The sequence below is a fragment of the Nerophis ophidion genome, linkage group LG23 (genome assembly GCF_033978795.1).
Source record: "Nerophis ophidion isolate RoL-2023_Sa linkage group LG23, RoL_Noph_v1.0, whole genome shotgun sequence".
Classification (NCBI taxonomy): domain Eukaryota; kingdom Metazoa; phylum Chordata; class Actinopteri; order Syngnathiformes; family Syngnathidae; genus Nerophis; species Nerophis ophidion.
This window is the reverse complement of record NC_084633.1, coordinates 12,476,756-12,502,721: the sequence shown is the minus strand read 5'-3', so window position 1 is coordinate 12,502,721 and position 25,966 is coordinate 12,476,756. Positions and strand designations below refer to the sequence as shown.

The window sequence follows — 25,966 nt, the reverse complement described above, 5'->3', positions numbered from 1 at the left end:
CCAGGCTGACAATAGGATAATGCAGTGGTTCTCAAATGGGGGTACGCGTACCCCTGGGGGTACTTGAAGGTATACCAAGGGGTACTTGAGAATTTTTTTAAATATTCTAAAAAATAGCAACAATTCAAAAATCCTTTATAAATATATTTATTGAATAATACTTCAACAAAATATGAGTGTAAGTTCATAAACTGTGAAAAGAAATGCAACAATGCAATATTCAGTGTTGACAGCTAGATTTTTTTGTGGACATGTTCCATAAATATTGATGTTAAAGATTTCTTTTTTTGCGAAGAAATTTTTAGAATTAAGTTCATGAATCCAGATGGATCTCTATTACAATCCCCAAAGAGGACACTTTAAGTTGATGATTACTTCTATGTGTAGACATCTTTATTTATAATTGAATCACTTGTTTATTTTTCAACAAGTTTTTAGTTATTTTTTATATCTTTTTTTCCAAATAGTACAAGAAAGACCACTACAAATGAGCAATATGTTGCACTGTTATACAATTTAATAAATCAGAAACTAATGACATAGTGCTGTATTTTACTTATTTATCTGTTTTTTCAACCCAAAATGCTTTGCTCTGATTAGCGGGTACTTGAATTAAAAAAATGTTCACAGGGGGTACATCACTGAAAAAAGGTTGAGAACCACTGGGATAAGGTAAACAACACTGCCAGAGCTGCAATGAGTTTATACAGTTGTGATCAAAATTATTCAACCCCCACACAATTTTGGTGTTTTAGCAAGTTGGACATTTATTCCGTATTTTGTCTATGGTCGTATCAAATAAAGATGTGTCAAATAGACAAATGCAACTTAAAGTGTAACTCTGTATTTTACAAAATACCAAAAAAGTTGTAGTTCCTCAGTTTTTCCACCACTGTACGCTTCAAATACCACACAGCATCCTCTTTCTACCACGCCCAGGTAGTCTTTCCACTGTGCCTTTAGCTTTAAACTTGCGAATTATGCTCCTAACTGTGTCTCTTGGAATGTGTAATGTCTTTGCTATTTTCTTATATCCATATCCTTTCTTATGAAGAGAAATGACCTCCTCTCTTGACTTCTTTGACCACTCCCTGGACTTCACCATGTTACAAATACACCATTGACCATCTCCAAGAAGCTGAGCGTCACAGTCTTTTTCAATCAGTTTAATTGTTGCTTGTTATGGTTCTAATCACATCTACAGGTGTTTTCAACACCTGATTGAAAAGACCATATTCAAATTCTGTTCTTAAGAATTATGATCTTCAAGGGGTTGAATAATTTTGTCAATGAGATATTAAGAGAAATAACACTGTTTGGTATGTTACAAAATACAATGTTGTAATTCAAGTTGCATTTGTCTATTTAATGCATCTTTATTTGATATGACTAGAAACAAAATATGGAATACATGTCCAACTTGCTAAAACACCAAAATTGTGTGGGGGTTGAATAATTTTGATCACAACTGTAGTAAGTGTGTCAATGATCAACAATCAATATTATTGGCAGAAATAGGGCCCCAAAATCAAATTTTGCTTAGGGCCCCATGGAGACTTGCATGCAACCCGCACGATGGCGGCAAGAAGCCGTTCACAGTATCGTTTAAGACTGCTTTGACACAATTACAAATACATTCTCTAATAACAATAGAAAAGTTATAAGTAACTAACTGTATGTTGATTATATGAAAGTCATTCATGCGTCACAGTTTGGTCATTATTTGCAGTCCTTTGATATTTTAGCCAAGGAAAACTCAATTTTAATATCAATAATATCAATCATTGATCCTAAGATGACAGACTGAGTGCAAAGGTATGAGACACTCCTTTTACTTTTATCTAAACAACTTCTCAGTGGCGACTCACAGCACACAACTGGTGTGGTAGAGGACTGAGTGTAAAGCCCACCGCTGGGGTCAAATCCAGCTGGTCCTCCGACATCCCGGGTGCAGGGGTGAATCGAAAGCGCTGCAGGAGGTGTGTGAAGAAGAGGAAGAGCTCCATCCGGGCCAGACCTTCCCCAAGACAAGCCCTGCGGCCTGCAAAGGGAATGTACTGTAAGGTAATCTAACAGAAAGTAACTTTAAAAAAAAAAGAAAAAGATGTAATACCTGCAGAGAAAGGCAAGAAAGCATCCCTTTTGATGAATTTACCCTCCTTGTCCAGGAAGTGGGAAGGGTTGAAGGTGTTTGGTGTCTCCCACTCACTCTCATCATAGAGGACAGATGTCAGCAGAGGGAGCACAGTGGTCCCCTTGGTGCACCAAGTGACAAAAAGCATTAATTATCTTTTGACTTAATTGGGATCCTTTATTTACCGAGCAACAGCTGACCTTTTCAATGAAGTATCCCTGGAAGGTGACGTCTCTGCTGGTGCTGTGAGTGACGGAAGTGGGAACGATGTTGGCGAACCTCTGTGTCTCGTGGATGACAGCATCGATGTAAGGCAGGTTCCTCCTGTCCTCCATTGTGATCTGACGGTCTCCCACCACTCTACTAAGCTCCTCCTGGACCCGATCTGCAGAAAATAGACCACTGATAGTAATGCCACTCCACCACTACTCACTAATGCAATATTATTATGATGTGCACCTTGTATTTGAGGATACTTGGCCATTAAAAGTAGACTCCAGCGAAGAGTGTTTGATGTTGTGTCAGTTCCAGCGCCAAACAAATCCATGACACTGCCGACCAGGTTGTCATCATGGTAGTGCACCCCTTGAGCATCAGAATCCTTACAATAGAAAACATATATTTTTTTTAAATTATGGTTGCATTAAGGAGAGCTGAAAATGTAAACACAATGACGTCTTACCTCCAGACTCAGCTTACGTGTGCAGAAAGCATCGATAAAGCACCGACATATGTCAGGATTGAAAGTCTCCCTTAGTTTGTTTACTAATTGCAAAAAATGCTGCTTGTAGTCCTCAGTATTCTTCATGAAATCCCTCCAGTTTTTAAGCCAAGGACCCAGCATTGGAAAAGTATTATAGATCTGTCATGGATAAAAATAGACATCATTATTTTTGGTGAGCAAAACAAATATCACTTTTAAATAACAATAATGCTTAATTAGTAGATATATACTGACAGAGGGGGTTCTAAAATAAAAGTGCTGCTTTTTGTTACAAATCTAAACAGTGTTAATCAGGGTTGTTTTATATATATTTATATATATATACATTTATACAGTGTGTATATATATATATATATATATATATATATATATATATATATATATATATCCATCAATTTTCTACCCTTTGTCGGGCGGAACAACACTAAATGGATGTGTGAATATGAGTTATGAATGTTGAGGTGGCTAATTGTCCAGGGTGTACCCTGCCTTCCGCCGAGTGCAGCTGGGATAGGCTCCAGCACCCGTCGCAACCGCAAGAGGGCATAGATAGATGGATGGATAGATAGATAGATAGATAGATAGATAGATAGATAGATAGATAGATAGATAGATAGATAGATAGATCTTTATTGATTCCTTCAGGAGAGTTCCCTCATGGAAAAAAAAATACATACATATATATATATATATATATATATATATATATATATATATATATATTTACACACACACACACACACACACAAACACATACTATATAAACAAAATCCAGTGGAGTTGGCACGTTGTGTAAATGGTACATAAAAACAGAATACAATGATTTGCAAATCCTTTTCAACTTATATTCAATTGAATAGACTGCAAAGACAAGATACTTAACATTCAAGCTGGTAAACTTAGGTATTTTTTGCAAATATTAGCTCATTTGGAATTTGATGCCTGCAACATGTTTCAAAAAAGCTGGCACAAGTGGCAAAAAAGACTGAGAAAGTTGAGAAATGCTCATCAAACACTTATTTGGAACATCCCACAGGTGAACAGGCTAATTGGGAACAGGTGGGTGCCATGACTGGGTATACAAGCAGCTTCCATGAAATGCTCAGTCATTCACAAACAAGGATGGGGCGAGGGTCACCACTTTGTAAGCAAATTGTCCAACAGTTTAAGAACAACATTTCACAACGAGCTATTGCAAGGAATTTAGGGATTTCACCATCTACGGTCCGTAATGTCAACAAAAATTTCAGAGAGTCTGGAGAAATCATTGCATGTAAGCGATGATATTACGGACATTCGATCCCTCAGGTGGTACTGCATCGAATACAGACATCAGTGTGTAAAGGATATCACCCTCTAGGTTCAGGAACACTTCAGAAAACCACTGTCAGTAACTACAGTTTGTCGCTACATCTGTAAGTGCAAGTTAAAACTCTACTATGCAAAGAGAAAGCCATTTATCAACAACACCCAGAGACACCGCCGGCTTTGCTGGGCCTAAACCCATCAAATATGGACTGATGCAATGTGGAAAAGTGTTCTGTGGTCTGAAGAGACCACATTTCAAATTGTTTTTGGAAATTGGACGTCGTTTCCTCCGGACCAAAGAGGAAAAGCACTATCAGGATTGTTTTAGGCGCAAAAGCCAGCATCTGTGATGGTATGGAGGTGTATTAGTGCCCAAGGCATGGGTAACTTACACATCTGTGGAAACACCATTAATGCTGAAAGGTACGTACAGGTTTTGGAGCAACATATGTTGCCATCCAAGCAACGTTATCATGGACGCCCCTGCTTATTTCAGCAAGACAATGCCAAGCCACGTGTTACAACAGCATGGCTTCATAGTAAAAGAGTGCGGGTACTAGACTGGCCTGCATGTAGTATAGACCTGCCTTGCATTGAAAAAGATTATGAAGCGTAAAATACGACTACTTAAGCTGTACATCAAGCAAGAATGGGAAAGAATTCCACCTGAAAAGCTTCAAAAATGTGTCTCCTCAGTTCCTAAACATTTACTGAGTGGTGTTAAAAGGAAAGGCCATGTAACACAGTGGCAAAAAGGCCCCTCTGCAAACTTTTTTTCAATGTGTTGTTGCCATTAAATTCTAAGTTAATGATTATTTAAAAAAAAAAAAAAAGTTTCTCAGTTGGAAAATTAAATATCTTGTCTTTGCAGTCTATTCAATTGAATATAACTTGAAAAAGATTTGCAAATCATTGTATTCTGTTTTTATTTACCCTTTACACAACATGCCAACTTCCTTCTGTTGGGTTTTGTAGTTGACTTGCCTCTTCTCAATTATAGGATTTTCGTAATAAAAAGTGCCTTCTATATAAAGTCAGCATTTTTGGATGCAGATTTTGTGAAGTGAAGTGAATCCCATTTATAAAGCACTTTTCTTTCGTGACTAAAAGCGCTTTACATAGTGAAACCCACTAAGTTGCATTTAAACCAGTGTGGGTGGCACTAGGGGCAGGTGGGTAAAGTATCCTGCCCAAAAACACAACAGCAGGGATCAAACCTGGAACCCTCCAGTTGCAAGCACGGCCGCTCTACCAACAGAACCATGCTGCCTTTTGTATCGGCTCTCGTTATATTGTGTATGTGGCAGGATGGACTTGCGTATCTGAGCCAATGGGAAGAGAGCATGTTGCCTTGTGCCTTGCCTTGTGTACTTTATATTGATTTTGGAATTCCAATGGATTTACTAGTTTGCAATGCCTTCTGACAATATAGCATTCTAGAGGCTTTTTCATTGATTTTTACTTAATTATAATAAAATAACCTATTTTTGTATTAGCTTTAAACCACACTTCGTGCCTCATTGGTGCAATAACTGTGTGTGTCATGTTAAAGAGTAATAATCAAGAGTTTACTTCAGCAAAGCTCCTAAAGTGGCGGTGGGGTTTTTTGGTACAAAACAAACCATCTTTGTTCTGCGTATTTCATCACAACCAGTTTTATGTACCGCCACTTCTTTTTTGGTACATATAAGTGCACCTAGGGCAGCGGTCGGCAACCCGCGGCTACGGAGCCGCATGCGGCTCTTGGATCACTCTGATGTGGCTCAGCCGCATACAGTTGTGATCAAAATTATTCAACCCACACACAATTTTGGTGTTTTACCAAGTTGGACATTTATTCCGTATTTTGTTTCTAGTCATATCAAATAAAGATGCATTAAATAGACAAATGCAACTTGAATTACAACATTATATTTTGAAACATACCAAACAGTGTTATTTCTCTTAATATCTCATTGACAAAATTATTCAACCCCTTGAAGATCATAACTCTTAAGAACAGAATTCGAATAAGGTCTTTTCAATCAGGTGTTGAAAACACCTGTAGATGTGATTAGAATCATAACAAGCAACAATTAAACTGATTGAAAAAGACTGTGACGCTCAGCCTCTTGGAGATGGTCAATGGTGTATTTGCAACATGGTGAAGTCCAGGGAGTGGTCAAAGAAGTCAAGAGAGGAGGTAATTTCTCTTCATAAGAAAGGATATGGATATAAGAAAATAGCAAAGACATTACACATTCCAAGAGACACAGTTGGGAGCATAACTCGCAAGTTTAAAGCTAAAGGCACAGTGGAAACACTACCTAGGCGTGGTAGAAAGAGAATGCTGTGTGCAACTGCTGTCCGGTATTTGAAGCGTACAGTGGTGAAAAACCCCCGGGTAACAACTGAGGAACTACAACTTTTTTGGTATTTTGTAAAATGCAGTGTTACAAATTAAAGTTGCATTTGTCTATTTGACACATCTTTATTTGATATGACTATAAACAAAATACGGAATAAATGTCCAACTTGCTAAAACACCAAAATTGTGTGGGGGTTGAATAATTTTGATCACAACTGTACTTGCCGACCGCCCCATTTTTCCAGATTTCAGTGCCTCTCCCAGAAATCTCCCCAGGATAAAATTCTCAGATTTTCACCCGGACAACAATAATGAGGGCATGCCATGATGGCAATGCCTTAAACGTCTTCTCGACCATGTCGTCGCGTCCGCTTTAATACTATGCTATCTGAGTGCCGGCCGGCCACATCTAGTGTGCGACTGCAATGCATACTTGTTCAACAGCCATACAGGTTACACTGAGGGTTGTGATATAAACAACTTTAACACTCTTACTAATATGCACCACACTGTGAACCCAAACCAAACAAAAATGACAAACACATTTCGGGAGAACATCCGCACCGTAACACAACATAAACACAATGGAACAAATACCCAGAATCCCATGTATCCCAAACTATTCCGGGCTACATTATACACCCCCACTGTGCGTCGGTTGAGGTGGGCGGGTTTAGGGGGGGGATGGCGGGTTTGGTGGTAGCATAGTTTTCTTTATTTTGTGAAACGGGTCAAAATGGCTCTTTGAGTGGTAAAGGTTGCCGACCCCTGACCTAAGGAGTCCATATGAGAAAATGCAATGCAACTGACTCATCTTTTTAGGTCCTATACGTAGGCCCATTTCAAGGTATTCTGGGGGCCCATATCCTCATCACCCACCTCGCCCCCCTCCCCAGATATATTTTAAAAATGTAATTAATTAAAGTTAAAGTACCACAGATAGTCACACTCACTGTATGTGCTGTGAAATTACCCCCTGCCTCTGACCCATCCCCTTGGTTCACCCCCTGGGAGGTGAGGGGAGCAGTGAGCAGCAGCAGTGACCGCGCTCTGGTATCATTTTTGGTTATTTAACCCCCAATTTCAACCCTTGATGATGAGTGCCAAGCAGGGAGGTAATGGGTCCCATTTTTATAGCCTTTGGTATAACCAATTGAAGCACATCACACTCAATTTTTTTCAGTCCCAAACATTTTTTATTAAAACATTTTATCAGTATGCATACATTCTATCAAATGTGTTATGAACATTAATATAAACTGAAAACCTAACTTGTAAAATATAAATATTAATAAGAAAAATATAACATGTGCTAAGAAAAACTAAATATTTGCAAACAGAAAAAAACTAAACATTGGTTTCTTAAATAGCCAATAATGTTGCGGCACACGTGCAGGCTGCGTCTCCCTCCGCTGCGGGACCACCCAGAGGACCCGCTTACAGCTCACCTGGACAAGCCCCCGCTCACGCTGAGCGCAGCACGCCCACGCAACTTCAAGCCTGCAGACGATCAGTCAATCTGCACACCTGTGACTGATGACGATAAGCTTTATAAAAGGGACCAGTGGACCCAAGGATCGGCGCGGGAACTTAGTTCTCATATGGTGAACCGTAAGCTAAGCTTAATGCTCTATTTTTGTTTCCTCTCCGTGGCTTGATGTGTCCTTTGTATTCCCCTGTGTTTTCAGCAGTGTTTTCCTTCCGTCGCTCTGGATTTCAAAATGCCTCCCTCGTTCCTCGACTCCTCGCTCGCCCCTGGACTCTGACTCCTCTCTCTCGCCCCTGATCCTGCCTGCCCCATGGACGTTCTCGTTCCTTTGCGCTCGTCAACACTTTGGTAACACACACTTCAACTAATCAACACACATAGTCACACACATACACTCTTGGATTTTGTCATACTCCATTATATAGTTCAGTGGTATTGTTTGTTATTATAATATATACATTGACTATATATATCATAGATGTATGAACATTACTGCCCCCTGTGTCCGTTGCCGTCACATCCCCTTAGTAAACACAACAAATAAATAAATAAGCAAACAAAAAATGTAAACATAATTTTTCTCTTTGAACATCTGCACTGGTAAGTGGTGTGGACTCAAGCGGCCTTGCTGAAGTCGATGCAGACTTTGGTCATGGTTTTCATCTTTTTCCTCCTTAGAAACTTAGGGGGAAGTTAAAGGCACTGTTGGAAAAATAAGAATGATATCATCAAGCATATTTTACTGTACATAAATAGAGTGCAATAGTTGAGCATTCGTTACGTGGATATTAACACACACCTTACATTTGAAAATATGAATTGACGGTATGGACATTGAGTGTGAATATGTAAAACAAAAGATGAAATATGTTTGTATGTATCGATGTATGTACCAAGGTTGTACGGTATACCGGTGTTAGTATAGTAGCACCATACTAATGAATCCTATTCGGTACTATACCGCCTCTGAAAAGATTGGTCCCCAACCTCTCGCGCCCTTGTTGTCGTCACGTCATGACATTGCTTGTTTACAAGCAGACAAGCATGTTCGGCAGCGCACACTCACGGAGTACTTACAAGCAGACACAGTGTGTAGACAGAAAAGGGAGAACGGACGCATTTTGGCTTAAAAACTAACGATAAAGGTGAAATTATAACACCGAAAAGCCCTCAGGAAGAGGTGCTGTAAGACATGGCTAGCTAGCTAGCGGCGAACATCCATTCGCAGTCGGCAGTTTTTTTAGCTACTTCTAAATCACTAATCCTTGTCTCCATGGCGACCAATAAAGTGAGTTTCTTACAAGTATCATCCCTGCAGGACGAGGAATAGCTAAACATGTTTCACTACACACCGTAACTCACCGGCATCAAAATGTAAACAAACGCCATTGGTGGATCTACACCTAACATCCACTGTAATGATACCTACCGAGCACAGCCGATATCTATGATGACATCGATCATTTTCAGCATCACAAAATCTTCTTTAGTTTTTGGACATTTGTATTATGTTTATAAACTCAGGAAATATGACCTTTGAATATGACCAATGTATGATCCTGTAACGACTTGGTATCAGATCGATACCCAAATTTGTTGTATTATCCAAATTTAATGTAAATTATCAAACAACATAAGAATGAGTGACTATTACATTTTAACAGAAGTGTAAATAGAACATGTTAAAAGAAAAAAGAAGCAGATAATAACAGCAAATGAACAAGTAGATTAATAATTCTTTTTCTACCACTTGTCCTTAAAAATTGTGACAAAATAATAGAATGGAAAATTACACAATATGTTACTGAATATGTCAGCAGAATAATTAGGAGTCTTTGTTTGTTTACTTACGACTAAAAGACAAGTTATGTAGTATGTACACTATTTTATTTAGGGACTTAACTGCAATAAGAAACATATGTTTAATGTACTGTATTTCTTTTTGTTAAAATAAAGCCAATAATGCAACTTTTTTGTGGTCCCCTTTATTTTGAAAAAGTATCAAAAAGCACCAAAAAGTAGTTGCTGATGAAATGATGCGTTCAATGCCCCCTCCAGTATCGCGAAAGTGAACTACACTCAAGCAACCCAACGACACAAAAAGAAAAAAGAAAACAGAGACAGTCTTTTGTACAGTTGTCACAACCTGACATTGAATAAATGTTGTCAATGTCATGACTGTGAATCTGCATCATGTTTCGTTTTGGTCATGTTATGTTTTGTTTTTTGGACATTCAGTTCTTGCTTTTGCATCTCCTGGTTTGTTTTTGTTACCATGACAACTCGTTGATTTTCACCTTGCCCCGGTCCTCAGCTCTCACACCTGTTTCTAATTACCACAGCTAGTATTTAAGTCATTTGTTTCATGTTCCTCGGCCTGGGAACTTTACATACCTACCTACCAGACTTTGTATCGAACCCTCAAGACCACGCACCTACCTTTCCTTGCCACGCTGATTATTGTTTTGACCATGCGACGTGAGATCTTGTTTGTATTTATGCCTCTGTGCAAGTTTTTGGTTTGGTTTGTACCATTGATATTATCTTTAGTTTTTTTGTATATAGTCATGCCATTGTGCTGTTTTGTTTGGAGTTTAGTCTAGATTATTATCCACTACTGAGCGCGCCTTTTGTTTTCCCTGTTTTTGTATTATAGTGTGTAAATAAATTAATCATGTACCTTAACTCACGCCTGGCTCGTCCCAAATTCCCTCTGCGTCGAAGAAGCACAACAAATCCAAGTCAAAGTCCTGACAGTCATAAAGCATGTTGTTTCAATGTTGTGTTTGTTTGTGTTGTAGGATATCGGTCCGTAAATGACCAAATTTCAATGGTCAAATCAACGTCAGAACCCAACATTGATTAAACGTTGTCTACGAGCATGTTGTTTGAGTTGATTCAACAAGTTCTCAACATTGTTTTAATGTCTTGTGCCTGCTGGGACCTTGCTATGTTTTGACAAAATAATAAAATGATAAATGACACAATATGTTACTGCATATGTCAGCAGTGGGGAGTGCTCAGAGAGTACGGGGCATCGGACTGTCTTATTGTGACGGTCCGCTCCCTGTAGGATTAGTGTCAGAGCTTGGTCCGCATTGCCGGCAGTAAGTCGGACACGTTTCCAGTGAGGGTTGGAATCCGCCAAGGCTGCCCTTTGTCACTGATTCTGTTCATAACTTTTACAGACAGAACTTCTAGGCACAGTCAAGGCGTTAAGGGGATCCGGTTTGGTGGCTGCAGGATTAGGTCTCTGCTTTTTGCAGATGATGTGGTTCTGATGGCTTCATCTGACCGGGATCTTCAGCTCTCACTGGATCGGTTCGCAGCCGGGTGTGAAGCGACTGGGATGAGAATCAGAACCTCCAAGTCCGAGTCCCTGGTTCTCGCCCGGAAAAGGGTGGAATGCCATCTCCGGGTTGGGGAGGAGACCCTGCCCCAAGTGGAGGAGTTCAATTACCTAGGAGTTTTGTTCACGAGTGAGGGAAGAGTGGATCGTGAGATCGACAGGCGGATCGGTGCGGCGTCTTCAGTAATCTGGGCGCTGTATCTATCCGTTGTTGTGAAGAAGGAGCTGAGCCGGAAGGCAAAGCTCTCAATTTACGGGTCGATCTACGTTCCCATCCTCACCTATGGTCGTGAGCTTTTGGTTATGACCGAAAGGACGAGATCACGGGTACAGGCGACCGAAATTAGCTTCCTCTGGCGGGGCTCTCCCTTAGAGATAGGGTGAGAAGCACCGCCATCCGGGAGGAGCTCAAAGTAAAGCCGCTGCTCCTCCACATCGAGAGGAGCCAGATGAGGTGGTTCGGGCATCTGGTCAGGATGCCACCTGAACGCCTCCTTAAGGAGGTGTTTCGGGGACGTCCGACCGGTGGGAGGCCACGGGGAAGACCCAGGACACGTTGGGAAGACTATGACTCCCGGCTGGCCTGGGAACGCCTCGGGATACCCCGGGAAGAGCTGGACGAATTGGCTGGGGAGAGGAGAGTCTGGGCTTCCCTGCTTAGGCTGCTGCCCCCGCGACCCGACCTCGGATAAGCGGAAGAAGATGGATGGATGGATATGTCAGCAGACTAAATTAGAAGCCTTTGTTTGCTTACTTACTACTAAAAGACAAGTTGTGTTGTATGTTCGCTGTTTTATCTAAGGACAAACTTGCAATAAGAAAAATGTTTAATGTACCCTAAGATTTTTTGTTAAAACAAAGCCAATCATGCAACTATTTTGTCGTCCCTTTTATTTAGAAAATAATCAAAAAGTACCTTTAAGGATCAAAATAATTTTTGGTACCGGTATTGGGACAAGACTAGTATGTACTGTACTTATGTACAATATGTATATGTAACATTTACTGCAGTATATTATCAAAAAGGGGCACTTGAACAGTCAGATAAAAAAATTACACTGTACCTTCATCATCACTGGTGTCACACAACCATTTTAGGTGGAGGGCATAGGAATTTGAGCAAAGCACCTGGGAGAAAGAACAGGTAAGGTGAGCTAGTTTGTAATTCATTAATTTATTTGTAATCGCTTTAAAAGAAACCCTTGCTTATTCTTACATTGCATACACTGACTATGGGGCTAACAAATCACATTTAAATTTAAATGCATTAAGCACATCTGTTTTGGCCTGCATGGTGGATATTTACATGAACAATAAGTCAAGGTAGCCACAGAGCCACGAAGAGGAAGTCTTACCAGTCTTTGGTTGTTTCTTCACTCTCTCTTGCTCTTGTTTCTCTTCCACTTCTGGCTTCCTGAAGAGTAAATTTGTTTCATTTTCGACGCAAAAGTTCAGAGTACGTCGCGACGAGGGACTCTTTAGGGGGATTCCGACAGTGTCATTGACACCGTGCTGTTGTGTCATTGTATATATGAGACTAGAGCTGTCCGATAATGGCTTTCTTGTCGATATCCGATATTCCGATATTGTCCAACTCTTAATTACCGATTCCGACATCAACCGATGTATACGGTTGTGGAATTAACACATTATTATGCCTAATTTTGTTGTGATGCCCCCGCTGAATGCAATCAACAATGTAACAAGGTTTTCCAAAATAAATCAACACATGTTATGGAAAAAAATGCCAACATGGCACTGCCATATTCATTATTGAAGTCACAAAGTGCATTAAGTTTTTTAACATGCCTCAAAACAGCAGCTTGGATTTTGAGAGAGCATGAGGAGGTTGAGGTGGGCGGTTTTGAGGTGAAGGTAGCGGGGGGGGGGTATGTATTGTAGCGTCCCCGAAGGGTTTGTGCTGCAATGGATTCTGGGTATTTGTTCTGTTGTGTTAATGTTGTTTTACGGTGCGGATTTTCTCCCGAAATGTGTTTGCCATTCTTGTTTGGTGTGGGTTCACAATGTGGCGCATATTTGTAACAGTGTTAAAGTTGTTTATAGGGGCACCTTCAGTGTGACCTGTGTGGCCGTTGACCAAGTATGCATTGCATTAACTTGTGTGTGTGGAAAGCCGTAGATATTATGTGACTAGGCCGGCACACAAAGGAAGTGCCTTTAAGGTTGATTGGCGCTCTGTACTTCTCCCTACGTCCGTGTACCACTCCATACAGCGGCATTTTAAAAAGTCATAAATTTTACTTTTTGAAGCCGATACCGAAGCTTTCCAATAATACATTTTAAAGCATCTATCAGCTGATAATATCAGCAGTCCGATATTATCGGACATCTCTATGTGACACTTTTGACTGCTGAAAGGGGCCTGTAAGGGGGATTCCGACAGTGTATTTGGCATTATTAGCCTAGTGGTTAGAGTGTCCGCCCTGAGATTGGTAGGTCGTGCGTTCAAACCCAGGCCGAGTCTTACCAAAGACTATAAAAATGGGACCCATTACCTCTGCTTGTAACTCAGCATCAAGGGTTGTAATTGGGGTTAAATCACTAAAAATTATTCCCGGGCGCGGCCACCCCTGCTGCTCACAACTCCCCTCCACCCCAGGCCAGGGGGGTGATCAAGGTTGATGGGTCAAATGCAGAGAATAATTTCCCCACACCTTGTGTGTATGTGACAATCATGGGTACTTAACTTTTACTTAATTATTCTGACACACTCATTGTATTTATCGTTGATAGAATCACAAAGTAGTTGTTGCTGTTAAATTTGAATACATGACTCGTCGTTGTCCGAAGGGGACCCTAGGCCGGGGGTCAGCAGTCCGTGGCTCTTTAGCGCCGCCCTAGTGGCTCCCTGGACCTCTTTCAGAGATGTGTGAAAATGGAAAAATATAACATATTTTCTGTAGAAGAACAAACATGGCACAAACCTTCCTAATTGTTAGAAATCCCACTGTTTATGTTATACATGCTTCACTGATGAGAGTATTTGGCAAGCACCGTTTTGTCCTACTAATTTCAGCGATCCTTGAACTCATCGTAGTTTGTACAACTTTCTCCGACGCTGCCACAGAAAGACGTGTTTTATGCCACTCCTTCTTTGTCTCATTTTGTCCACCAAATGTTTTGTGTTGTGTGTGAATGCACAAAGGTGAGCTTTGTTGAAGTCATTGACTTGTTGGGAGTGGTAATAGGGCATATTTGGTCAGTGTATGACAGCAAGTTAATCGATGCTAACATGCTATTTAGGCTAGCTGTATGTACATATTGCATCATTATGCCTCGTTTGTCGGTATATTTGAGCTCATTTAATTTCATTTACTTATGTCCTGTATTTGTCTCATGACATATTATCTGCATGTAATATTGGCTGCATTTCCGATAGTTGTTGGTGTGCCATGTTGTTCCAGACCACAGCAAACGTTACCCAGCTTGCAAAGATGTAATAAATCCATTAGAAGAAGACAGCCTGCCGTTTCCTTCAACTTGAACACACGCATCTATACCTTTGGCCATTATAAACCATTAATTTCCAGGAGTTATCTCATCTTCTGAGAAGCCTCCATTTTACTAATGTTTTCCATTGTTGCAAAAATGTGTAGAATAGAAATTTAAATACAACATTTCTGTCAACAAAGACTTGCATCAGCCTTTGATAGTAGGCTAATGTCAACACGTACATCATGTGTTGTTTTCATTATAACATTTACATAAGGCATAAAATTTTGTGCAGCTCCAGACAGACTTTTTTTTGTATTTTTGGTCCAATATGGCGCTTTTAACATTTTGGGTTGCCGACCCCTGCCCTAGGACATTGCCTAGTTTGCCATCCGGTTGCGACAGGCCTGCCTATAAGTTGACAACTAGTTAATGGAGTACCACGATGGAAGCAGTTCCAGCCAGACGGATGATTTCTTTGTCATTTTCCACCATATCCCGCAGGACTGGATCTTTGAAGTCAAACCTCTTTCCGAATATGATGGCAGAAATGATATTTGAAGCCGCGTAGGTCATGATCATCGTGTTGTCGAAGGCTTTGCCTGAGAGGAAAGACAAGAGTACTTTAGAAAACCGTACCAAAGTAAGGTTGATTCAAGTCAGGCAAAAAAAGTTACCTTTATGTTTTTCAAACTCTTCCATCAGGTTGTGACATTCTTCAGAGATTTTCTCCTCAATGAGTCTCTTGCCCATCCCAAAATCTTTCAAAGTTGTTAAGGTAAAGCGCCTCATTTCCTTCCAGCCATCACCATTTGAGAATACTATGCCTGTAAGCAAGTGGCAATTTTGAGTTAGAATAGAAAACACGTTTTTAGTGCAATTTCATTTCAATTACTGTATCTCTTTCCGCCTGGAATCATGTTCCTGAAACTTCTCCCTATCCGTTTATTGTCTTTTGGATCTTTCTGTCTCAAGTGTACTTTTTCTGGGTGTCAGACCGAGGGTAACAAACAGTGATCTGCCAAATAACCATACTTGCCAACCCTCCCGGATTTTCCGGGAGGCTCCCGAAATTCAGCGCCTCTCCCGAAAACCTCCCGGAAGAAATTGTATCCCGAAAATCTCCCGAAATTCAGCGGAGCTGGAGGACGCGCCCCCTCCAGCTCCATGCGGACCTGAGTAGGGACAGCCTGTTTTCACGTCCGCTTTCCACCTATATAAACAGCTTGCCTGCCCAATCACGTTACAACATCTACGGATTTTGATGAAAAAACTGCACACACAAGGAGACGAAGCAGAAGAACGAGGAAGTTACAGCCATGGCGACGCCATCTGTAATAGAGTGATTCTATTTTGTCTGTCGCCATCTCCTGGTGAATGTTGGCTATAGCGTTATGGGGTTGCTTTTTGATTAGCCAACAATTTATGTGGTGTTGCGCACCTGAGGGCAAGTGACTCTCGCCAGTACGCAAGTGGCAGAACAAAGGTTACTCAAATAGTGAAAGGTAAGTGGTGTTGTTGTTGTTTTTTTACTAACCAGCAAGCACAGTACAGTTAGTAGAACAACTGTCTTTCAATTACTGTGTATTTGATAGGTGCCGTCTGAAATTCAACTATTTCTCTTATTTATAAATGTAATAAAATAAATATATATAGCTATAATTCACTGAAAGTCAAGTATTTCATACATGTATATTCGAGTTGGTGAATTGTAGATGTAAATATACTACTCCCCTCTTAACCACGGCCCACCCCAACCACGCCCCCGACCACACCCCCAACCATGCCTCTGCCCCATCCCTGAACACGCCCCCCACACCCCACCTCCCGAAATCGGAGGTCTCAAGGTTGGCAAGTATGCAAATAACATGTCTGGGTAAACTCGGCGTACCACACTAATTTGCTAAAGATTAATATTTATCCATCATCTTCATGCATGTACGATTTGATTAATATCCATACATCCGTCTATTTTCTATCGCTTCTCCCTCTTATTAATAGGACCTGACATAACGTTAATTTATCTGCACAACCAGGTCCTTGTAGTTATATTTAAGCATAGCAACCACACATCAACTGTCACGAGAGGGTCGCAACTTACTGCGGGGTCGTTCCTCCCAGATGCAGACGGACAACTACGGACGACAGCGTGAGGTAGGAGATTATTTATTTCTCATAAATCATAGCAAAACAGAAAACAACTAAAAAGGATGCGTGCCGATCACACGTGGAAGCTAAGGCAAAAACTGATTACTGCTTTGCACACTCTTGGTATCCTCTTGATGGGTTTCAAGAGGTTGTCACCTGAATTGGTTATTCATTTCACAGGTGTCATAGTTTTGTTGCCTTCAGTGATAATCTACAATGTAAATAGTCATGAAAATAAAGAAAACCCATTGAAATGAGAAGGTGTGTCCAAACGTTTGGCCTGTACTGTATGTTTACTTTATGAAAATTAATGTACTTTTCCTTTCTGTGCCTAGTTTTACAACTTCATTACGGAGGTTATCAAGAAAAAACTTTCTTTCATCTTTACTTTAAAGGACTGTTTGCTTATCTGCCGAATTACATTCCAACATTCAGGGAGGGCAGAGTAATACATGTAAATAAGCCAAGGGTGTACAATGTGCAGCCTGTTTTAGACTGTAGTGATATAATAAGCAGCAACAATTGAAAATAAAAAAAAAACAGAAAAAAATGATATAGTGTAACATGAAAATTATACGTTGACACAAAAAATTATAATGATTTGTATACCTTTGAAGCCTTTTTTCAATTATGCGAATTGAACAACTACATCATATTGAGTCCCCATCATACCATATTGAGTCATGCAATGCAAATCTTTAGGAACCACTGAATACACACAAAATTTTTATTGGACTGTCATAATCAAATGTAACTAGCAACATTCGGACAACAATTCTATCAACACTACAATTTTTGAAGTGTAATATGAACGTTTTAGTTGGTGACCCAGCATGTTTTAGAAACCCCTAGACATAAGAAATATTTACCATGCCCTTTGGCGAAATCGTGGAATAACGGGCTGATTTCTCTCTCCCCAAACTCCTCGGCATGGTTGATGAGAGCCTGCCTGACAGCCTTGCTACCAGCCAAGACCACCACTTTTTTGAGTCCGAAGTAGACGGTAAACACCGGTCCGTACCTTTTAGACAGCTAAACAAATCAGGGTTAGGTCCATGCAACACATGCACTTAAACATCAGTATGAAAAAAACAAGAACGACTCACCTTCAAAAGAGACTTATCAACCTTCTCAAGATCCAGCTGATGCAGGTTACCAAGCAAAGGAAGACGTCTGGGCCCAGGAGGATGCTTCTGATTGTCTTGGAAAGTCCAACTGGAGTACAAAAGATAGACGGCCAGCAAGCCTGCAAGAAGCCCCAACCAGGAGGCCAAAGCAGGAGCCTGCAGGAACTCTTCAAACATGCTGTGTCAGGGCACAAACTTTCACAAACACACCTGCTGCACACGCTCAGTGGCTCTCTATAAAAGCTGAGGAGGATCTGTTCCCCCAATCACACTCCAGTGGGCGTGTTAACACAGTATCGTCAACAAAATAAATCCGTTCAAAAAAAGGATACAAAGTTCATAGAGGCATTCAAGATGATAAACACCTTGTAATCGCTCTGTACTACTTGACAAAAGTGCAGTTTGGATTCTCTACAAATAAAACATTGAATAAAAATACTAGTCAAATTTTATTTCTTGAGTGGCAAAAAAAAACAACATACTCCCCCACATTTTAATCAACAATTAAGTTGTGTACGGCGGGGGAGTAGACGACACAGACACAAAGGGGGCGTAGTTAAGACCTAGATTTAATATATATATTCCTAATATGCTCCTCTCTGAGCTGCTACCTTACCGTGGTAGAGGAGTTTGAGTGTCCCAATGATCCTAGGAGCTATGTTGTCTGGGGGCTTTCATGCCCCCTGGTAGGGTCTCCCAAGACAAACAGGTCCTAGGTGAGTGATCAGACAAAGAGCAGCTCAAAGACTTCTATGGAATTACAACAAAATGAACCCAGATTTCCCTCGCCCGGACGTGGGTCACCGGGGCCCCGCTCTGGAGCCAGGCCCGGAGTTGGGGCACGATGGCGAGCGCCTGGTGGTCGGGCCTGTCTCCATGGGGCCCGGCCGGGCACAGCCCGAAGAGGCAACGTGGGTCATCCCTCCAATGGGCTCACCACTCATAGGAGGGGCCATAGAGGTCGGGTGCATTGTGAGCTGGGCGGCAGCCGAAGGCAGGGCACTTGGCGGTCCGATCCTCGGCTACAGAAGCTAGCTCTTGGGACGTGGAACGTCACCTCACTGGGGGGGAAGGAGCCTGAGCTAGTGCGTGAGGTAGAGAAGTTCCGGCTGGATATAGTCGGACTCACCTCGACGCACAGCAAGGGCTCTGGAACCAGTTCTCTCGAGAGGGAATGGACCCTCTTCCACTCTGGCGTTGCCGGCAGTGAGAGGCGACGGGCTGGGGTGGCAATTCTCGTTGCCCCCCGGCTCAAAGCCTGCACGTTGGAGTTCAACCCGGTGGACGAGAGGGTAGCTTCCCTTCGCCTTCGGGTGGGGGGACGGGTCCTGACTGTTGTTTGTGCTTACGCACCAAACAGCAGTTCAGAATACCCACCCTTTTTGGGTACACTCGAGGGAGTACTGGAAAGTGCTCCTCCGGGTGATTCCCTTGTCCTACTGGGAGACTTCAACGCTCATGTTGGCAACGACAGTGAAACCTGGAGAGGCGTGATTGGGAAGAATGGTCGCCCGGATCTAAACCCGAGTGGTGTTTTGTTATTGGACTTTTGTGCTCGTCACGGATTGTCCATAACAAACACCATGTTCAAACATAAGGGTGCCCATATGTGCACTTGGCACCAGGACACCCTAGGCCGCAGTTCCATGATCGACTTTGTAGTTGTGTCATCGGATTTGCGGCCTTATGTTTTGGACACTCGGGTGAAGAGAGGGGCGGAGCTTTCTACCGATCACCACCTGGTGGTGAGTTGGCTGCGATGGTGGGGGAGGATGCCGGACAGACCTGGCAGGCCCAAGCGCATTGTGAGGGTCTGCTGGGAACGTCTGGCAGAGTCTCCTGTCAGAGAGAGTTTCAATTCACACCTCCGGGAGAACTTTGAACATGTCACGAGGGAGGTGCGGGACATTGAGTCCGAGTGGACCATGTTCCGAACCTCTATTGTCGAGGCGGCTGATTGGAGCTGTGGCCGCAAGGTTGTTGGTGCCTGTCATGGCGGTAATCCCAGAACCCGTTGGTGGACACCAGCAGTGAGGGATGCCGTCAAGCTGAAGAAGGAGTCTTATCGGGTTCTTTTGGCTCATAGGACTCCGGAGGCAGTGGACAGGTACCGACGGGCCAAGCGGTGTGCAGCTTTAGCGGTCGCGGAGGCAAAAACTCGGACATGGGAAGAGTTCGGGGAATCCATGGAAAACGACTTCCGGACGGCTTCGAAGCGATTCTGGACCACCATACGGCGCCTCAGGAAGGGGAAGCAGTGCACTATCAACACCGTGTATGGTGCGGATGGTGGTCTGCTGACTTCGACTGCGGAAGTTGTGGATCGGTGGAGGGAATACTTCGAAGACCTCCTCAATCCCACCAACACGTCTTTCTTTGAGGAAGCAGTGCCTGGGGAATCTGTAGTGGACTCTCCTATTTCTGGGGCTGAGGTCGCTGAGGTAGTTAAAAAGCTCCTCGGCGGCAAGGCCCCGGGGGTGGATGGGATCCGCCCGGAGTTCCTTAAGGCTCTGGATGCTGTGGGGCTGTCTTGGTTGACAAGACTCTGCAGCATCGCGTGGACATCGGGGGCGGTACCTCTGGATTGGCAGACCGGGGTGGTGGTTCCTCTCTTTAAGAAGGGGGACCGTAGGGTGTGTTCCAACTATCGTGGGATCACACTCCTCAGCCTTCCCGGTAAGGTTTATTCAGGTGTACTGGAGAGGAGGCTTCGCCGGATAGTCGAACCTCGGATTCAGGAGGAACAGTGTGGTTTTCGTCCTGGTCGTGGAACTGTGGACCAGCTCTATACTCTCGGCAGGGTTCTTGAGGGTGCATGGGAATTTGCCCAACCAGTCTACATGTGCTTTGTTGACTTGGAGAAGGCATTCGACCGTGTCCCTCGGGAAGTCCTGTGGGGAGTGCTCAGAGAGTATGGAGTATCGGACTGTCTTATTGTGGCAGTCCGCTCCCTGTATGATCAGTGTCAGAGCTTGGTCCCCATTGCGGGCAGTAAGTCGGACACGTTTCCAGTGAGGGTTGGACTCCGCCAAGGCTGTCCTTTGTCACCGATTCTGTTCATAACTTTTATGGACAGAATTTCTAGGCGCAGCCAAGGCGTTGAGGGGTTTTGGTTTGGTGGCCACGGGATTGGGTCTCTGCTTTTTGCAGATGATGTGGTCCTGATGGCTTCATCTGGCCGGGATCTTCAGCTCTCACTGGATCGGTTCGCAGCCGAGTGTGAAGCGACCGGAATGAGAATCAGCACCTCCAAGTCCGAGTCCATGGTTCTCGCCCGGAAAAGGGTGGAGTGCCATCTCCGGGTTGGGGAGGAGACCCTGCCCCAAGTGGAGGAGTTCAAGTACCTAGGAGTCTTGTTCACGAGTGGGGGAAGAGTGGATCGTGAGATCGACAGGCGGATCGGTGCGGCGTCTTCAGTAATGCGGACGTTGTATCGATCCGTTGTGGTGAAGAAGGAGCTGAGCCGGAAGGCAAAGCTCTCAATTTACCGGTCGATCTACGTTCCCATCCTCACCTATGGTCACGAGCTTTGGGTCATGACCGAAAGGATAAGATCACGGGTACAAGCGGCCGAAATGAGTTTCCTCCGCCGGGTGGCGGGGCTCTCCCTTAGAGATAGGGTGAGAAGCTCTGCCATCCGGGAGGAGCTCAACGTAAAGCCGCTGCTCCTCCACATCGAGAGGAGCCAGATGAGGTGGTTCGGGCATCTGGTCAGGATGCCACCCGAACGCCTCCCTAGGGATGTGTTTAGGGCACGTCCAGCTGGTAGGAGGCCACGGGGAAGACCCAGGACACGTTGGGAAGACTACGTCTCCCGGCTGGCCTGGGAACGCCTCGGGATCCCCCGGGAAGAGCTAGACGAAGTGGCTGGAGATAGGGAAGTCTGGGCTTCCCTGCTTAGGCTGCTGCCCCCGCGACCCGACCTCGGATAAGCGGAAGATGATGGATGGATGGATGGATGGATTCCTAATATGTATTATAACCAAACAATAATATAAAAAAAACTAGAGAATGGAGTGTGACGAATCCAAAATGTGTGTGTGTGTGTGTGTGTGTGTGTGTGTGCGTGCGTGCGTGCGAGACTATGTGTGGAGATTAGCTGTTGTATGTTACCGAGAGTGTTGAGCGAGAGGCGGAAGTCCCGTACGGGAAAGGCCTGCTCGAATGTCCATGAGGCAAGCAGGAAGTAGGAGGTTCATCTCCAAGCGGGAGGTCGAGATCCAAGAGGTAATCCAGGAAGCAGAGGAACATGGAATGACGAGACACACAGCACGTCAACGCAGGAAACGGAGCTCTGCAGTTGGAGCGACCAGGAGGACACGAGACAATCAATAACATGGCGAAGAAAAACTGAGAGAGCAAAGTGTGAATATAGCAGGGTTAGTCAGCTTACGGTACGCAAACGTATGGTTACGTTCTGGTGCCGAATAGCAGGTTGAGATGGCTTATGAAGGCAGGAACTATCTTCAAAAACAGGTGCGCTGATTGCAGGTGATTGATTGCAGCTGTCGACCGAGTGCATTAGCATGCGTCCAGACCGTGACAGTTTATTTAGCAACAATTTAACATGTTTTTAGAATTATTGAAAATAATAATCATTGCACACCATATGTTTATATAGGCATACAACTTTCGGTATTGTGATTTAATCTGACTCGTTAAAGGCCTACTGAAATGAGATTTGCTCATTTAAACCGGGATAGCAGGTCCATTTTTATTTGTCATACTTGATCATTTTTGCGATATTGCCGTATTTTTGCTGAAAGGATTTAGTAGACAACATCGACGATAAAGTTCGCAACTTTTGGTCGCTAATAAAAAAGCCTAGCCTTTACCGGAAGTAGCAGACGATGTGCGCGTGACGTCACGGGTTGTAGAGCTCCTCACATCCTCACATTGTTTATAATCATAGCCAGCAGCAGCTAGAGCTATTCGGACCAAGAAAGCGACAATTTCCCCATTAATTTGAGCAAGGATGAAAGATTTGTGGTTGAGGAAATTTAGAGTGAAGGACTGGAAAGAAAAAAAAAGGCGATTGCAGTGGGAGCGATTCAGATGTTATTAGACACATTTACAAGGATAATTCTGGAAAATCCCTCATCTGCCTATTGTGTTGCCAGTGTTTTAATGAGATTAAATAGTACTTGAAAGTCGGAGGGGTGTGGCCACGGGTGTGTTGACGCCAGAGTCTCTGAGCGAAGTCACGGCAGCTGCAGCAGGACGGAAGCTCCGCTGATGTCTCCGGTAAAAAGCGACTTATTACTACAATTTTCTCACTGAAAACTGCCGGTTGACATGTAGTCGCTTGACCGCGCTGATCCATAGTAAAGCTTCATCTTCGGGAATTTTGAACAAGGTAACATCGTGTGTTTTTGTGGCTAAAGGCTAAAAGCTTCCCACCTCCATCTTTCTACTTTGACTTCTCCATTATTAATTGAACAAATTGCAAAAGATTCAGCAACACAGAGGTCCAGAATACTGTGTAATTATGCGATTAAAGCAGAGTCCTTAGAGCTTGGATCGGGCTGGAAAATAATGTCCGCTACAACCCGAGACGTCAAACACACGCGTCATCATACGCGTCATCATACCGCAACGTTTTCAACAGAACACTTTGCGCAATATTTAAAATTGCAAATAAGTAAACTAAAAAGGCCGTATTGGCATGTGTTGCAATGTTAATATTACATCATCATTGATATATAAACTATCAGACTGCGTGATCGGTAGTAGTGGGTTTCAGTAGGCCTTTAAATCAGTTAGTATTAGGCAGTGGTGTCCAAAATGTGGCTCTCTGGCCATTTGGGATCTGCAACTTTAGTGTTATTGGCCCATGGTTAAACCAAAAATTAAACAGCAAAAATGTAAAAAAAAAAGTTATATTCAATGGAAAAAAAAATGCAGACATTTTAAAAGTTACAAAGTTGGAGTACCAATGATTGTCACACACTCACTAGGTGTGGCGAAATTATTTTCTGCATTTGACCCATCACCCTTGATCACCCTCTGGGAGTCCCATCCCATTCCTAACCCCTAGGGTTCAAAATGATAGCGGTCCACCTTTTGATGCTATCACAGCTTAAACTCTTCTGGGAGGGCTGTCCACAAGTTTATAGGAATTTTCCACCATTCTTCCGAAAGCGCATTGGTGAGGTCAAGAAGGCCTGGCTCTCAGTCTCCGTTCTAATTCATTCCAAAAGTGTTCTATCGGGTTCAGGTCAGGACTCTGTGCAAGCCAGTCAAGTTTAGCCACACCAATTATGTAACGGGCTGTCATAAAAAATTGTAACTAGCAACACGCAGACAGAGCAATTCTAATGGCGCGACATTTTATTTTGTATAGTTAAGAGTCTTGCCAGCTAGGAGATAATGCTCATTTTAGTTGGTGAAATCGCAGGTCCGGGGACAGGCAGGAGGTCAGGGGCCGGAGCGAGGCATCGTTGTCCAGGGGCAGGCGTGAGGTCGAGATCCGGGAAGGCAGCGGGAAGTCCAGAGGGGATCGGGGAAGACGAGACACACATATCGAAACCAGGGAATGACGAGGGGCTGCTGGATGATGACACGGGACAAGACACGATGAGCATAAAGGAGGAGAAACACAAAGAGCGAGGAAGCACGTAGGCAAGGAAGCCAGAGACGTCTAAGGCTTACTGTACTGGTACAAGTAGCTACGTTCTGGCACTGGAACTTAGGGCAGGGGATCTCTCATCAGTGGCAGGTGTGTTGATTGTTGAGTGAGCGCAGATGCGCGGAGGCGCGGCTGCTGCAGGATAGGAACGCTTGTGGGCGTGTCCCAAAGCACGCTCAGCGAAGCGTACAACAGAGTGAGAGGTGGCAGGTGTTTGAACCGTAACAATTTTTTTAACAAAATAAAAACTATCCATGACGTGTTCGCTGTGGCTGATTTTGCTGACATGTTACAAAAATTGCGTAAGTTGTTTACTGTTCGTAAGTGAGTTGAAAAATAAAGCTAACGTAGATCCACGATGTCTGTGCCTCCTCTACTTAACAGCCATAAAAGATTACTACCCTACCAAATGTATTACACTATATATACTAAGGTTGTACGGTATACCAGTATGAGTATAGTACCGCGATACTAATGAATCATTTTCAGTACTATACCGCCTCTAAAAAGTATTGGTCCCCCACTTCTCCAGCCCCCCCGTCGTTGCTGGTTTACGAGCAAACGAGCATGTTCGGCAGCGCGCACACACGGGTACTTACAAGCAGACACAGTGTGTAGACAGAAAAGGGAGAACGGACGCAATTTGGCAAACAAAATGACGATAAAGGTGAAGTTATAACACTGAAACGCCCTCAGGAAGAGGTGCTTTAAGACATGGCTAGCGAGCTAGCCGCTAAAGTCCTGCCGCAGTCGGCAGTGTTATAGCTATTTCTAAATCACTAATCCTTGTCTCTATGGCGACAAATAAAGTACGTTTCTTACAAGTATCATCCCTACAGGACGAGGAATAGCTAAACATGCTTCACTACACACCGTAGCTCACCGGCATCAAAATGTAAACAAACGCAATTGGTGGGTCTACACCTAACATCCACTGTAATGATACCAAGTACAGGAGCGTATCGAGTCCATACTACTATGATTACATCAATATTTTTTAGCATCACAAAATCTTCTTTTGTTTTTTTTTTATTTATATTATGTTTATAAAGTCAGGAAATATGTCCTTGAACGCATGAAGACTTTGAATATGACCAATGTATGATCCTGTAACTGTAATTAGTGATTCCTAGAGCCCAAAAAAAGTCTGCGGGCTATAGAGCGTTTTCCGTTCGGGCTCCAGTACTCTGGAATGCCCTCCCGGTAACAGTTCGAGATGCTACCTCAGTAGAAGCATTTAAGTCTCACCTTAAAACTCA

At 43.1% G+C, this 25,966-nt stretch overlaps 1 protein-coding gene across 2 annotated transcripts; it reads right to left on the bottom strand.

Annotated features, from left to right (window-relative positions):
* Nucleotides 1-109: 109 nt before the first annotated feature.
* On the bottom strand, nt 110-18,821 carry LOC133541440 (cytochrome P450 2K1-like). 2 transcript variants are annotated; one of them, XM_061884870.1, is made up of 10 exons: nt 18,059-18,206; nt 17,822-17,984; nt 16,906-16,939; nt 15,482-15,631; nt 15,246-15,406; nt 2,817-2,996; nt 2,594-2,735; nt 2,335-2,519; nt 2,114-2,255; nt 110-2,041 (listed from the first exon to the last, which is right to left on the bottom strand). In XM_061884870.1, the coding sequence occupies exons 2-10, from the start codon at nt 17,882-17,884 to the stop codon at nt 1,854-1,856; spliced, it is 1,245 nt and encodes a 414-aa protein (XP_061740854.1). In that variant the 5' UTR covers nt 17,885-17,984; nt 18,059-18,206; the 3' UTR covers nt 110-1,853. The 2 variants fall into 2 exon arrangements, with proteins under 2 accessions (XP_061740854.1, XP_061740853.1); XM_061884869.1 differs by lacking the exon at nt 16,906-16,939 and having other exon boundaries at nt 114-2,041; nt 18,059-18,821.
* Between the last annotated feature and the right edge of the window lie 7,145 nt (nt 18,822-25,966).